At 45.3% G+C, this 15,644-nt stretch overlaps 2 protein-coding genes across 8 annotated transcripts in view; one reads left to right on the top strand and one right to left on the bottom strand.

The window, feature by feature from the left end:
- LOC127916465 (uncharacterized) overlaps nucleotides 1-10,321 on the top strand; it is a 49,800-nt gene extending 39,479 nt beyond the window's left edge. The window contains exon 2 of the mRNA XM_052498245.1: nucleotides 8,916-10,321. Within this exon, the coding sequence (XP_052354205.1) occupies nucleotides 8,916-10,321 (1,406 nt within the window). The remainder of the gene's footprint in view (nucleotides 1-8,915) is intronic.
- The window catches only part of LOC118369680 (bifunctional heparan sulfate N-deacetylase/N-sulfotransferase 2-like), a 180,734-nt gene that overhangs the window by 104,558 nt on the left and 60,532 nt on the right, over nucleotides 1-15,644 (bottom strand). For 5 of the 7 annotated variants that reach the window (XM_035754274.2, XM_035754272.2, XM_035754276.2 and 2 more), the window contains exon 2: nucleotides 15,496-15,525. The exons of the other annotated variants lie outside the window; for them this stretch is intronic. The gene's annotated coding sequence lies outside the window, so the exon portion shown is untranslated. The remainder of the gene's footprint in view (nucleotides 1-15,495; nucleotides 15,526-15,644) is intronic. 7 annotated transcript variants of the gene reach the window in all.

The following is a 15,644-nucleotide window of genomic DNA, read 5'->3' as shown; positions in this document are numbered from 1 at the left end:
AGGGAGGGCTGGGGATGTGTATCCTGTGGTGCCTACTTATGAAGCAGGCCATAGCCCCTGCAGAGGTGGTGAAAGTGATATAAATGCGCTGTGTGGACGAGGTTACTCCTCCAGTCCGCCGGCTCTGGCCCCGGCTGTCCGTTAGGCCCCATCCATCAGCGACCACTCGCCTAGCACACTGGCTGTTAGCATTCCTCCTAGCTGCACACACAGCGACCTGGCTAATTACCCCCCTGCCTGGCAGTCACTAACGCGCTCTCTAAGACACACAAACACCTAATACACACACAGCCAAATGGCCACACCTGTTTCAAAACACACACACACTATACAGAAGCTCAATGGGAGTCCCAGCTCTCCTCTCTGAGGACTAGGTGTGTGCACGTCAGTCCAACACCAGTTGGCTCATGGTTGCTTCAACCAAATCTCAAACACACCATATAAACTACTCAAATTCCCCACCTATACAATGGGGCTCCAGGTATGACATCACATCTGCAACAGCAGGCCAAATGAAGCCCCTGGGGCAATGTCAGGTTGTGCAGTTAGTGGCAGGCAGCAGCACGGCTCCAATCCTGAGAGACTGACAGACGGACTGTCGCTTACAGCTAGTTTGTCTTTCTCCCTGCTGTTTACCGTTCTCTCTTTCCACCTCTTTCCCGTTCCCTCGGTTTCTCTTGCCGGCACTTTGGACAGCATACAGAAAATCCATTACACGGAACACACCTCCCATTTAACTCGGCCAATTAATCACGGAATGCGGGGAGATTAATTCAGCAAACATCTGCTCAGGAAGGGCAGGGGTAGAAATGTTTTGACGAAGGGAGCACTTCGTACATTCGTACAGGAGAAGAAGAGAAAACACCGGAGGGGAAGTCGTTTCATTCGGATTCTGACCCAAGCCTCCTTTAAAAAAAAGAATAAAAATAGAAATCTCACTTCATCAGCCAGAGTAGCTGAGACACGGGTGAGTTAGAGCTGAGAGAAGCAGAGGCAGAGCTTTAAATAACTTAGAATGAGCCGAGACACAGCCAGGCCTCAGTGGAGTAGGGTCTGCAGGGAAACAGACCGTGCGAGTTGCGTATGAGATGGTGAGACATGACATTTGCCATTAGCTATATTAGTATGATATCATAACACATTACATAACTGCAGACATAACACAGTGCTAATTAGCCACTTAGGCTAATTCTCAAATACCAGACTCTATAAAACTTGACACATCCTTCCTCTACCCCGCCTTTTATCTTATCTATAAACCATACACCCCCAAAAGACAAAACACACTCAAACTTCACAGTCCTAAACACATTCACGCTCTCTCACAAACACACTCATTCACTCCACCCTTCACCTTCCTCCTCCTCCCGTCACAGATGTATCATCAGCTATCCCATCTGTCCAGCAGCTACAGCCTCCCTTCCTCCCCACACTTCATCACCCTGTGGACAGATTCTGAGAAGAGCACTATAATGTAGCAAGAGGAAGCCTGGGCCGGGCTTAGTGCTCCCCAGGTGTGAGTGATCAATGGGGATCAATGGGAGCGATGGGTGCTCAGGGCAGGCCTGGACCCTGAGGTACTGTGATCAGGGTGCTGTCCAGGGAATGGCCAATCCCGTTAGCTAATTAGCAGTCTGAGACAGATGGACATGACCCGCCTCGCGGCTCAAGGACGACACCAGCTTAGCCACCAGGCTTATTAGCACCCAACCATATGGATACAATAGGGAGAACAGAAGAGGGTAGGGAGAGACAGAAGAGGGAGAGAGACAGACAGGAAGGTAGGGAGACAGTAAGACGAGAGAAAAAGAGGGAGTTATGTGGGTTCATGCGTGTGCACTAAACCTCTGTGTATATTCCAGACAGTGTTGGTGTCAGACAGACATTGTGTGCACACAGATTGCATGTGTGCATATATGCAGGTGTGACAATGAGCGAGTGTGTGGCTATACTGTACATCTCGAAGTCTTGCAGTCTTTCTAATTGGCAATACGGCGAGTAGGCGAGTATGGAATGAAAGTGATTGTGTATGAGCATGTTTGTGAGTGAGTGTGTACACACATCTCCCTCTCGTATTGCTCCTGTCATTAGTATGCAGAGGGTAGCGGCAGGTGTGAAGCCCCCCTTATAGTGCCGAGGGCTAGAGTAAACAGGGAAGGCAGCACCCAGAGAGAGAGGGATGGAGCGAGAGAGGGAGAAGGAGCAGGAAAAGAGAGATGGAAGCTGGAGGTCACCCTTCAGTCTGTGACTGAGCATGGGGATCAAAATACATTCAAATGTATAACAGATTGTGTTACAGAAATCCATTTTCAGCTCCTCAATTACCTTCTCCATCCAGCCTCCGCATCCTCACCCCACCCTGCACTCTGTCACACAAACCATGCTTACAGGGCTCTGTACATGATAACCACTAGGATGTGATGGACCTGACTGAGAACACACACAGTGTGAATTGTTCTTTTTTGGTCATTCACCTACACAAAATACTCCATGTCAAAGTGAAAAGAAAATAACATATTTTTACAAATTAAATAACAAAAATATAGTTGAATAAGTATTCACCCATTTGTTTAGGCAAGCCTAAATGAGTTCAGGAGTAACATGTGGCTTAACAAATCACATAACAGGCTACATGGACTCAATAGGGGCTGCCGTGTTTTATGATTGCCCTTTTCTCTTTCCTCCATGCAAACAACATCTAAGGTCTCTCAGTCAAGTATTGAATTTCAAGCAGAATCAACTACAAAGACCAGGGAGCTTTTGGGAAAACCCTCTTAAAATGGGCAGTGATTGTGTTACTGTTACCCATCTACCAGACATTGAATATATCTGCAAACAGGGTCAAGTTAATAATTATCCTGTGGGTGATATATTAAACCACCCAGACACAACAAAAATACAGTCATCCTTCTGAACTGAGCTGCAAGACTTGAAGGAAACTGCTTAGCGATGTCACCAGGAGGCTATTGGTGATATTAAAACAAGTTGAATGGCTGTGATGGGAGAAAACTGAGGATGGATCAACAATAATGACATAAATTACAGAGTAAATACATCAGGATATTCCAAAACATGCATCCTGTATGCAACAAGGCACTAAAGTAATAGTGAAGAAAGAAAATCATGGCAAAGGTATACACGTTTCTGCCTCAATGCAAAGCCTAATCCAACACATCACATCACTGAGTAACTGCTTCCTTTTTTTCAAGCATGGTGGTGGCTGCATCATGGTGTGGGCATGCTTGACATCGACAAAGACTGGGGAGTTTTTCAGGATGAAAAGAAATAGGATAGAGCTAAGCACAGGCTAAATCCTAGAGGACAACCTGGTTCAGTCTGCTTTCCACCAGACACTGGGAGATTAATTCACCTTTCAGCAGGACAATAACCTACAACACAAGGCCAAATCTACACTGGAGTTGCTAATCAAGAAGACCGTGCACGTTGTTAAGTGGCCAAGTTACTGTTTTCACTTAAAACTGCTTGAAAATGTAATGGCAAGACTTTAAAATGGCCGTCAAGCCATGATCCCCAACACCTTGACAGAGCTTGAAGATCATTGCCAAAGGTGTATTGACTCAGGGGGGTGAATACTTATTTAAAGGTATATTATATTTGTACTTTTTTATTTTATATACAGTGGGGCAAAAAAGTATTTAGTAAGCCACCAACTGCGCAAGTTCTCCCACTTAAAAATATGAGGCCTGTAATTTTCATCATATGTACACTTCAACTATGACAGACAAAATGAGAAAAAAAATCCAGAAAATCACAGTAGGATTTTTAATGAATTTCTTTGCAAATTATGGTGGAAAATAAGTATTTGGTCACCTACAAACAAGCAAGATTTCTGGCTCTCACAGACCTGTAACTTCTTCTTTAAGAGGCTCCTCTGTCCTCCACTCGTTACCTGTATTAATGGCACCAGTTTGAACTTGTTACCAGTACAAAAGACACCTGTCCACAACCTCAAACAGTCACACTCCAAACGCCACTATGGCAAAGACCAAAGAGCTGTCAAAGGACACCAGAAACAAAATTGTAGACCTGCACCAGGTTGGGAAGACTGAATCTGGAATAGGTAAGCAGCTTGGTTTGAAGAAATCAACTGTGGGAGCAATTATTAGGAAATGGAAGACATACAAGACCACTGATAATCTCCCTCAATCTGGGGCTCCACGCAAAATCTCACCCCGTGGGGTCAAAATGATCACAAGAACAGTGAGAAAAAAATCCCAGAACCACAGGGGGGACTTAGTGAATGACCTGCAGAGAGCTGGGACCAAAGTAACAAAGCCTATCATCAGTAACACATTACGCCGCCAGGGGCTCAAATCCTGCAGTGCCAGACGTGTCCCCCTGCTTAAGCCAGTACATGTCCAGGCCCGTCTGAAGTTTGCTAGAGAGCATTTGGATGATCCAGAAGAAGATTGGGAGAATGTCATATGGTCAGATGAAACAAAAACATAACTTTTTGGTAAAAACTCAACTCGTCGTGTTTGGAGAACAAAGAATGCCGAGTTGCATCCAAAGAACACCATACCTACTGTGAAGCATGGGGGTGGAAACATCATGCTTTGGGGCTGTTTTTCTGCAAAGGGACCAGGATGACTGATCCGTGTAAAGGAAAGAATGAATGGAGCAATGCATAATGAGATGTTGAGTGAAAACCTCCTATCAGCAAGGGTATTGAAGATGAAACGTGGCTGGGTCTTTCAGCATGACAATGATCCCAAACACACCGGCCGGGCAACGAAGGAGTGGCTTCGTAAGAAGCATTTCAAGTTCCTGGAGTGGCCTAGCCAGTCTCAGATCTCAACCCCATAGGAAATCTTTGGAGGGAGTTGAAAGTCCGTGTTGACCAGCAACAGCTGCTCTAGAGGAGATCTGCATGGAGGAATGGGCCAAAATACCAGCAACAGTGTGTGAAAACCTTGTGAATATTTACAGAAAACGTTTGACCTCTGTCATTGCCAACAAAGGGTATATAACAAAGTATTGAGATAAACTTTTGTTATTGACCAAATACTTATTTTCCACCTGTAACGGATGTGAAACGCAAGCTTAGTTAGCGGTGGTGCACACTAAATAGCGTTTCAATCGGTGACGTCACTTGCTCTGAGACCTTGAAGTAGTGGTTCCCCTTGCTCTGCAAGGGTCGCGGCTTTTGTGGAGCGATGGGTAACGATGCTTCGTGGGTAACTGTTGTTGATGTGTGCAGAGGGTCCCTGGTTCGCGACCGTGTATGGGCGAGGGGACGGTCTAAAGTTATACTGTTACACAACATAATTTGCAAATAAATTCATTAAAAATCCTACAATGTGATTTTCTGGATTTTGTTTTCTCATTTTGTCTGTCATAGTTGAAGTGTACCTATGATGAAAATTACATGCCTCTCATCTTTTTAAGTGGGAGAACTTGCACAATTGGTGGCTGACTAAATACTTTTTTGCCCCACTGTATGTACAGTGCCGTGCGAAAGTATTCGGCCCCCTTGAACTTTGCGACCTTTTGCCACATTTCAGGCTTTAAACATAAAGATAAAAAACTATTTTTTTGTGAAGAATCAACAACAAGTGGGACACAATCATGAAGTGGAACGACATTTATTGGATATTTCAAAAAAATTTAACAAATCAAAAACTGAAAAATTGGGCGTGTAAAATTATTCAGCCCCTTTACTTTCAGTGCAGCAAACTCTCTCCAGAAGTTCAGTGAGGATCTCTGAATGATCCAATGTTGACCTAAATGACTAATGATGATAAATACAATCCACCTGTGTGTAATCAAGTCTCTGTATAAATGCACCTGCACTGTGATAGTCTCAGAGGTCCGTTAAAAGTGCAGAGAGCATCATGAAGAACAAGGAACACACCAGGCAGGTCCGAGATATTGTTGTGAAGAAGTTTAAAGCCGGATTTGGATACACAAATATTTCCCAAGCTTTAAACATCCCAAGGAGCACTGTGCAAGCGATAATATTGAAATGGAAGGAGTATCAGACCACTGCAAATCTACCAAGACCTGGCCGTCCCTCTAAACTTTCAGCTCATACAAGGAGAAGACTGATCAGAGATGCAGCCAAGAGGCCCATGATCACTCTGGATGAACTGCAGAGATCTACAGCTGAGGTGGGAGGCTCTGTCCATAGGACAACAATCAGTCGTATATTGCACAAATCTGGCCTTTATGGAAGAGTGGCAAGAAGAAAGCCATTTCTTAAAGATATCCATAAAAAGTGTAGTTTAAAGTTTGCCACAAGCCACCTGGGAGACACAACAAACATGTGGAAGAAGGTGCTCTGGTCAGATGAAACCAAAATTGAACTTTTTGGCAACAATGCAAAACGTTATGTTTGGCGTAAAAGCAACACAGCTCATCACCCTGAACACATCATCCCCACTGTCAAACATGGTGGGGGCAGCATCATGGTTTGGGCCTGCTTTTCTTCAGCAGGAACAGGGAAGATGGTTAAAATTGATGGGAAGATGGATGGAGCCAAATACAGGACCATTCTGGAAGAAAACCTGAGACTGGGACGGAGATGTCTTCCAACAAGACAATGATCCAAAACATAAAGCAAAATCTACAATGGAATGGTTCAAAAATAAACATATCCAGGTGTTAGAATGGCCAAGTCAAAGTCCAGACCTGAATCCAATCGAGAATCTGTGAAAAGAACTGAAAACTGCTGTTCACAAATGCTCTCCATCCAACCTCACTGAGCTCGTGCTGTTTTGCAAGGAGGAATGGGAAAAAATGTCAGTCTCTCGATGTGCAAAACTGATAGAGACATACCCCAAGCGACTTACAGCTGTAATCGCAGCAAAAGGTGGCGCTACAAAGTATTAACTTAAGGGGGCTGAATTATTTTGCACGCCCAATTCTTCAGTTTTTGATTTGTTAAAAAAGTTAGAAATATACAATAAATGTCGTTCCACTTCATGATTGTGTCCCACTTGTTGATTCTTCACAAAAAAATACAGTTTTATATCTTTATGTTTGAAGCCTGAAATGTGGCAAAAGGTCGCAAAGTTCAAGGGGGCCGAATACTTTCGCAAGGCACTGTATGTATGTATGCATGTATGTATATATATATTTTATTTTTATGTATTTTTTGAGAGTATTTTGTGTAGATTGTTGATAAAAGAAATGTAATCCATTTCAAATCATACTTTGTAACAATAAAAATGTGAAGGAATCCAAGGGAGGTGAATACTTATGATAGGCAGTCGCTAGCACACAATCTTTCACGTATACACATAAACACACAGGTTGGCCTGCTGCTCACTGCACAGTTCACCAGAATAAATATAATGAATCCGTTTTCCTGTTGTTCTCTCCCCCCGTTTCCTTAACCCCTCCGATTTCATTTATTTTTCATTGGAGAATCGCTCACAGATGCATCACTGCGGGCGCTCGGGGGTGGAGGTGCTGGGTGAATATGCCTTGCCCAAACTAACAGTGAATTATAGAAGCACATTAGTACACCACCCCCGCCACAGGCAGAGAGAGAGAGAAAGGGGGAGAGCGAGAGAGAGCGAGCGGTGGGGGGAGGGGAGTGAGCGCCAGAACTGTCAGCCGTAGGTGGGTGGTTGAGTGGGTGGTAAAGAGGCAGAGCTCCTGGGTTTCCAGGGCCAGAGAAAGGGGCCTCTAGGCTGGGTACTGTGATCTGAACAGGTGGGAGGAGACGACCCAGGGCAGGAGCAGCAAAATGAACCCTTACCTGGAGGATTTAAATGAATCATTCATCGTTAGGAAGGCAAATAGAATAGAGAAAAAAAGACAGCTGGAGAGAAACCAAAGGTAACACAGACATGAAATGTGTGACCATTGATTGTTACACAACATCGAGCAAGGGTGTGCAAGGAGCATCTTAAAAAATAAAAATGGTACAATGCAGCTGTTTTAATCTCAATATCAAATCATTTCTCTGTAAAGATTAAGTACCTTATTAGCTAGGTTTCCATCCAATTGGAGACAGAGTTTTACGCCAAAAAATTATGAAATATTCTAATTTCCCAAAGATTTTCTATCAAATTGACTTGTTGTAGATAAGTCTGTGCGTGATCACGTAGTGCACATTTTTAAAAAGACTTTAGTTCCAAGTTAAATGGGTTTTCATCGCATTTTCATCTCTACTGATGGTTTTGTCCCAAATCATTTTTGCATTATATAGAGAATGTGTCCACTCCGGTATTGGCATGGGCACTCGAGCCAACAGCTCACAGATACAGTGCAGGTATAGTCTACATTATGAAATTATTATGGACAAAAGAGGGAGATTATTTTTAAATGTAAAACGGCAGCCCATCATCGATCGTCATTGTCACCAGAATTAGACCCTGGATATTTATTGGAAAGCAGCATCAAGCTCATCACCGTGCACGTTCACCACCCAGTGAAGTTCATCATAACGCATTTCATCTGTAGCCTAATAAAACCGCACGCTTTCCAGAGTTGTAGTGGGAGGACCACACAACATGTCATCGTGTTTATTTCGATATGATGGTTATTATAAATCAATAATAGTTTCCACCACCATTTGTCACATAATAAAATTTGACACAAAAAGATCTCACCTTGTCTAGCGTACTTTGTTTTGATGACATTTGGAAAGTTGACCGACCAGAGCATTAATATGCCGTTTCAGAAAGGTTTTCTTCCTGTAAGCATTACATGGCAACTTAGGAATTTTGTGGGTTCACAGACCGTGGACAAGAGTAGGTGTGGAAAGATCTCCTCTATAGTAAAAACATTTTTTAAATAAAACAAATTACTGAAATTACAGGCTAAGAATGGACAGAGTTATGCCTGTGTTCATCTTATCATATTTCTCCAATGCAATATCAGTGTGTCTTGTTTGCAATGAAACTGTCCCTGTTTGCAAATAATTAAATCTGAGACATCATTAGGAATCGGAGCATGGTACTTCCAAGAGTTAGGCCTACCTTCCCACCCCAGACCGCAGGCCTACCTTCCCACCCCAGACCGCAGGCCTACCTTCCCACCCCAGACCGCAGGCCTACCTTCCCACCCCAGACCGCAGGCCTACCTTCCCACGCCAGACCGCAGGCCTACCTTCCCACGCCAGACCGCAGGCCTACCTTCCCACGCCAGACCGCAGGCCTACCTTCCCACGCCAGACCGCAGGCCTACCTTCCCACGCCAGACCGCAGGCCTACCTTCCCACGCCAGACCGCAGGCCTACCTTCCCACGCCAGACCGCAGGCCTACCATCCCACGCCAGACCGCAGGCCTACCTTCCCACCCCAGACCGCAGGCCTACCACCCACCCCAGGCCTACCTTCCCACCCCAGACTGCAGGCCTACCTTCCCACCCCAGGCCTACCACCCACTCCAGGCCTACCACCCACCCCAGACCGCAGGCCTACCCTCCCACCCCAGGCCTACCTTCCCACCCCAGGCCGCAGGCCTACCTTCCCACCCCAGGCCTACCTTCCCACCCCAGGCCGCAGGCCTACCTTCCCACCCCCGCAGGCCTACCATCCCACCCAGACCGCAGGCCTACCTTCCCACCCCAGACCGCAGGCCTACCATCCCACCCCAGGCCTACCTTCCCACCCCAGACCGCAGGCCTACCTTCCCACCCCAGACCTCCAGGCCTACCACCCACCCCAGGCCGCACCTTCCCACCCCAGACCGCAGGCCTACCTTCCCACCCCAGGCCTACCTTCACCCACCCCAGGCCTACCTTCCCACCCACCCCAGACCGCAGGCCTACCTTCCCACCCCAGACCGCAGGCCTACCTTCCCACCCCAGACCGCAGGCCTACCTTCCCACCCCAGGCCTAGGCCTTCCCACCTTCCCACCCCAGACCGCAGGCCTACCTTCCCACCCCAGGACCTACCTTCCCACCTTCCCACCCCAGACCGCAGGCCTACCACCCACCTTCCCAGACCCCAGGCCTACCTTCCCACCCCAGACCGCAGGCCTACCTTCCCACCCCAGACCGCAGGCCTACCTTCCCACCCCAGACCGCAGGCCTACCTTCCCACCCCAGACCGCAGGCCTACCTTCCCACCCCAGACCGCAGGCCTACCTTCCCACCCCAGACCGCAGGCCTACCTTCCCACGCCAGACCGCAGGCCTACCTTCCCACCCCAGACCGCAGGACTACCTTCCCACCCCAGACCGCAGGCCTACCTTCCCACCCCAGACCGCAGGCCTACCTTCCCACCCCAGGCCTACCTTCCCACGCCAGACCGCAGGCCTACCTTCCCACCCCAGACCGCAGGCCTACCCTCCCACCCCAGACCGCAGGCCTACCTTCCCACGCCAGACCGCAGGCAGCTTTAACTGCTGGCTACTTTTCTTCCATGGCTTAACCCAACGAGAGAAGGTCACAGTGATTCCCTAAAAGATGTCTTGGTTTAAACATTATATTGTACAGAAAGTGAATAGTTTAATCAATTGACAGTGAGAGTTTGATTACTTCCCAAGCAAAGTAAAAATGTTTTGTCTCCTCTGCTATATGTTGTAGCTCAGCCTCTGAAATTCAAAGACGCGAAACAATGATATCCCCATACGCATCAGTCACGTCTTTCCTGGGTATTTCACAGCTTGTTTAAGTATAAAGCATCACGGACCAAAGAGCTGTCATACTGAAGATCACTTTATAGAAATTGAACAGGTTTTATTTTCTTAAAAATCTGAAGTTAATAATGGGTAGGCTTGTGGCTCCTGAATGGCACAGCGGTCTAAGGCACTCATCTCAGTATTAGAGGCGTCACTACAGACCCTGGTTCGATCCCGGGCTGTATCACAACCAGCCGTGATCCGGAGTCCCATAGGGCGGCACACAATTGGCCCAGCATCGTCCGGGTTATGGGAGGGTTTGGCCAGGGCAGGCAGTCATTGTAAAATAAGAATGTGTTCTTAAAGGTTAAATAAAATAAATTAAAAGGTCTTGTGCTATTTTTAAATAAAAGGTAGGCCTAATGAAATAACCTTGCATATATTTCAGATCGACTGTGCTGTGACTGCTGCTTCGAGTTTTTGCTCCACAATGGAAGTTACTCGAATCTGGCTTATTGTGTGGTCAATAGCTCTGAAAAACACATCATGGGTAAGAAACATCGTTTTTATTCAAATCAACTCTAGTAGTAGCAAGCTTTCAAAGTTGACCTCTGGTCCTCCTCATCTTCACGCTCTCCTTCTCAAACTGAACAGAACATAGGCTAGTCCACGCGCAAGGTATATCATTTTTTGGACTAGGCCTAATTGGAAGAAGCCCTCCTGAACTGCCACTGTAGGCCTACACAGCACAGCATTGGTTAGGCAGCACACAAAAAGGGTTTTGATCAGCAAGAGCAGAGCAGTCCGGGGCTCAGGGTTGGAATATGGTTTGTAATGCAGCTTAATTTTAATTTACATCATCCCAGCAGCTCTCTTAGAAATACAACGTTGCTTGATGCTTCTCTGAGCATTCTCCGAGTATCCATAGCCTATGGATCATTTGATTGAGACCACACTAAAAAGCCGACAGGTGCACTTGATATTGCGCGCCCAGCAGAGAATCAGAGAACAGGGGCGACATAGGGCACACATCGATATTATAGCCTAATAAGTAGCTAATTATAAAACACTGAAAATATTACAATTTCAATTACATGACCTTCCCCTGGACTAGATTTAAAAAATGTAAATACTTAACCCTCCTCTTGACTGAAATTAAAAAAGCATGACCCTCTCCCATTTCCATCCAGGTACCCATTCTGTAAATTTCAATATATCACTTAGCAAAGAGCAATTTCTCAAGTAAGAATTTTGCTTGGACTGTCGGAGTGATCTGAGTGAGAGCATCCTGTCGGGCTGTATCACCGCCTGGTACGGCAGCTGCTCCGCCCATAACCGTAAGGCTCTCCAGAGGGTAGTGAGGTCTGCACAATGCATCACCGGGGGCAAACTACCTGCCCTCCAAGACACCTACACCACCCAATGTCACAGGAAGGTCATAAAGATCATCAAGGACAACAACCACCCGAGCCACTGCCTGTTCACCCCGCTATCATCCAGAAGGCGAGGTCAGTACAGGTGCATCAAAGAAGGGGGCCGAGAGACTGAAAAACAGCTTCTATCTCAAGGCCATCAGACTGTTAAACAGCCATCACTAATATTGAGTGGCTGCTGCCAACATACTGACTCAACTCTAGCCACATTAATAATGGAAAAATTGATGTAATCAATTTATCACTAGCCACTTTATATCATGCTTACATACCCTACATTACTCTTCTCATATGTACAGTGGGGAGAACAAGTATTTGATACACTGCCGATTGTGCAGGTTTTCCTACTTACAAAGTATGTAGAGGTCTGTAATTTTTATCACAGGTACACATCAACTGTGTACCTGTACCTGTACATGTGCAAACCTGGTCAAGAACTACAGGAAACGTATGATCTCTGTAATTGCAAACAAAGGTTTCTGTACCAAATATTAAGTTCTGCTTTTCTGATGTATCAAATACTTATGTCCTGCAATAAAATGCTAATTAATTACTTAAAAATCATACAATGTGATTTTCTGGATTTTTAGATTCAGTTTCTCACAGTTGAAGTGTACCTATGATAAAAAATTACAGACCTCTACATGCTTTGTAAGTAGGAAAACCTGAAAAATTGGCAGTGTATCAAATACTTGTTCTCCCCACTGTATATACTGTACGCTATACCATCTACTGCATCTTGATGTAATTAAATGTATCACTAGCCACTTTAAATGCCACTTTATATAATGTGTTCATACCCTACATTTCTCATCTCATATGTATATATTGTACTCTATACAGTACTGCATCTTGCCTATACCGTTCGGGCATCACTCATTCATATATACTGAAAAAAATCTCTGAAGCTGGAGACTCATATCTCCCTCACTAGCTTTAAGAACCAGCTGTCAGAGCAGCTCACAGGTCACTGCACCTGTACATAGCCCATCTGTAAACAGCCAATCTAGCTACCTACCTCATCCCCATACTGTATTTATTTATTTATCTTGCTCCTTTGCACCCCAGTATCTCTACTTGCACATTCATCTTCAGCACATCTACCATTCCAGTGTTTAATTGCTATATTGTAATTACTTCGCCACCATGGCCTATTTATTGCCTTAACTCCCTTATCTTACCTCATTTGCACTCACTGTACACAGACTTTTTGTTTTCTTTTGTTCTGCTGTATTATTGACTGTATGTTTTGTTTATTCCATGTGTAACTCTGTTGTTCTGTTTCGAATTGCTATGCTTTATCTTGGTCAGGTCGCAGTTGCAAATGAGAACTTGTTCTCAACTAGCCTACCTGGTTAAATAAAGGTGAAATAAAAAATACACTTGTGTGTATACGGTAGTTGTGAAATTGTTAGGTTAGATTACTTGTTAGATGTTACTGCATGGTCGGAACTAGAAGTGCAAGCATTTCGCTACACTCGCATAAACAGCTAACCATGTGTTTGTGAGAAATTTGATTTTATTTGAGTGGGAAAGGGAAAACAGCTGTATTGGCAGAGAGGTTTTGGAACACTTTCTATTTAGTATATTAACTCATTTACCACCTGGTGATGGCGCCAGGCAGGCCAAAACTCCATCCCACCAAAATGGCAGAGATTAAGCAGTCTTTTCAAACAGCTCTTACATGAGCACTAACCTAAAAATCGGGCCGCCCCCAGGGGGTGAGGGTGGAAACACATCCACCACGTGCGTGGTTAGTCCCCTCCTGTACTCCCCGTTCACACACTATCATGTTGTCAGCAAATGCAACAATGGTGGTTGGCCTGATCACCGACAACAAGACAGCCTATAGGTAGGAGTTCAGAGACCTGCCAGTGTGGTGCCAGGACAACAATGTTTCCCTCAACGTCAGCAAGACAAAGGACCTGACTTGTGGACTACAGGAAACGGAGAGCTGAGCACGTCCCCAGCCACAGGGCTGTAGTGAAGTGGGTCGAGAGCATCAACTTCCTCGGTGTCCACATCACTAAGGAATTATCATGGTCCACACACACACCAACAGTTGTAAAGAGGGCAGGCCAGTGCCTCCTCCCCCTCAAGAGGCTGAAAAGATTTGGCATGGGCCCTCAGAATCTCAAAAAGTTCCTCAGCTGCACCATCTGGACTGGCTACATCCCCGTTTGGTATGGCAACTGCTTTGTATCCGACCACAAGGCACTACAGAGGGTAGTGTGTATGGCCCAGTATATCACTGGGGCCAAGCTTCCTGCCATCTAGGACCTCTATACCAGGCGGTGTCAGAGGAAGGTCCTAAAAATAGTCAAAGACTCCAGCCAACCAAGTCATAGACTGTTCTCTCTGCTACCGCACGGCACCAAGTCTGTAACAAACAGGACACTGAACAACCCCCAAGCCATAAGACTGATAAATAGTTAACCAAATAGCTACCTGGACTATTTGCATTTATCCTCTTTGCACTCCTGACTCATCACATACGCTGCTGTTACTGTTTATTATATATCCTGTTGCCTAGTCACTTTAACACACACACCCACACACACACACACACACACACACACACACACACACACACACACACACACACACACACACAAACCTACCTCAACCTTTCACAAACCTTAATCTACACCTGTTGTTTACGAAGCAGAAGACAAATTAAATGTGATATTTGATAATGAAAGGCTCGGTCTCAATTATAATTATCTATGTGACATTGCGACACACAAGAAAATACCATTACATTTTAAATTCTTAATTTAATAAAAACCCTTTTGAATGTAGTTTATGAGGTGATCCCATAAAAAGCCATACCGTAAAGCCTACACAGGTTTCATACATGCCGTTTGTTGTTGTTGTGGGAATGCTGTGATTAAGTCAGCGAAATGAGAAGGAGTAGGCTACAGTGAGAAACCGAAAGCAAGAGTATTTAATATCAAATGGACTTCTTGTAGACAATGACTGGGAGTGCAGCAAAGTAGGATAAACTATCTTAGCTAGCTTCTTTACATCGATTTAATGCAGTGAAAGACAGGAACAGCCAGATGGGATGATAGACAAACTTGTGAATGCCATAGGTCATCTAACTAGTTTTTCCTCGCTCTCCCTTGACACCGGCCCCTAACCACTACTACCCTACTGCAGCACGCACAGAGTCGGACAGGGCACCGAGTCAAGCAGGCTGCATAGCAAGCGTCTCAAGTTTAAACAAAGTTACAACAACAAAAAATGTAGAATAATAATTCATATTTGAATAGTGAAATTACTTTCCTAATTCAGTCAATGTGAGCTGGGTCCACAAGTGCACCAATCATAGAACCAGCCACATGAGCAATGCAAAGCTCTTTGGGCTATGTTAAAGTTAATCATCCTAGGACACCAACACACTTCGCTAATTAACACATGGGTTGCGTGAACTTACACACTGTATGAAATCACACATACACAAAGGCGGGTACACACACACACACACAACACCCAGTTGGTCTTTGAAGAGCACCTTACCTCAGAGTGTGCAGCACGCAAGACGAGGGCCTGCAGAAAGGAGAGAACGAGAGAAAAGGATTCATTAAAGGATCCAACTCACAGCCACACAAATGCACCCCCTGCTACTCTCACCTACATTAACATGAGCTGCCCACCTCAGCGAGTGA

The sequence above is a fragment of the Oncorhynchus keta genome, chromosome 36, assembly GCF_023373465.1.
Source record: "Oncorhynchus keta strain PuntledgeMale-10-30-2019 chromosome 36, Oket_V2, whole genome shotgun sequence".
Lineage (NCBI taxonomy): Eukaryota > Metazoa > Chordata > Actinopteri > Salmoniformes > Salmonidae > Oncorhynchus > Oncorhynchus keta.
Note: the sequence above shows the minus strand (reverse complement) of the source record. Positions and strands in the feature narration are given on the sequence as shown.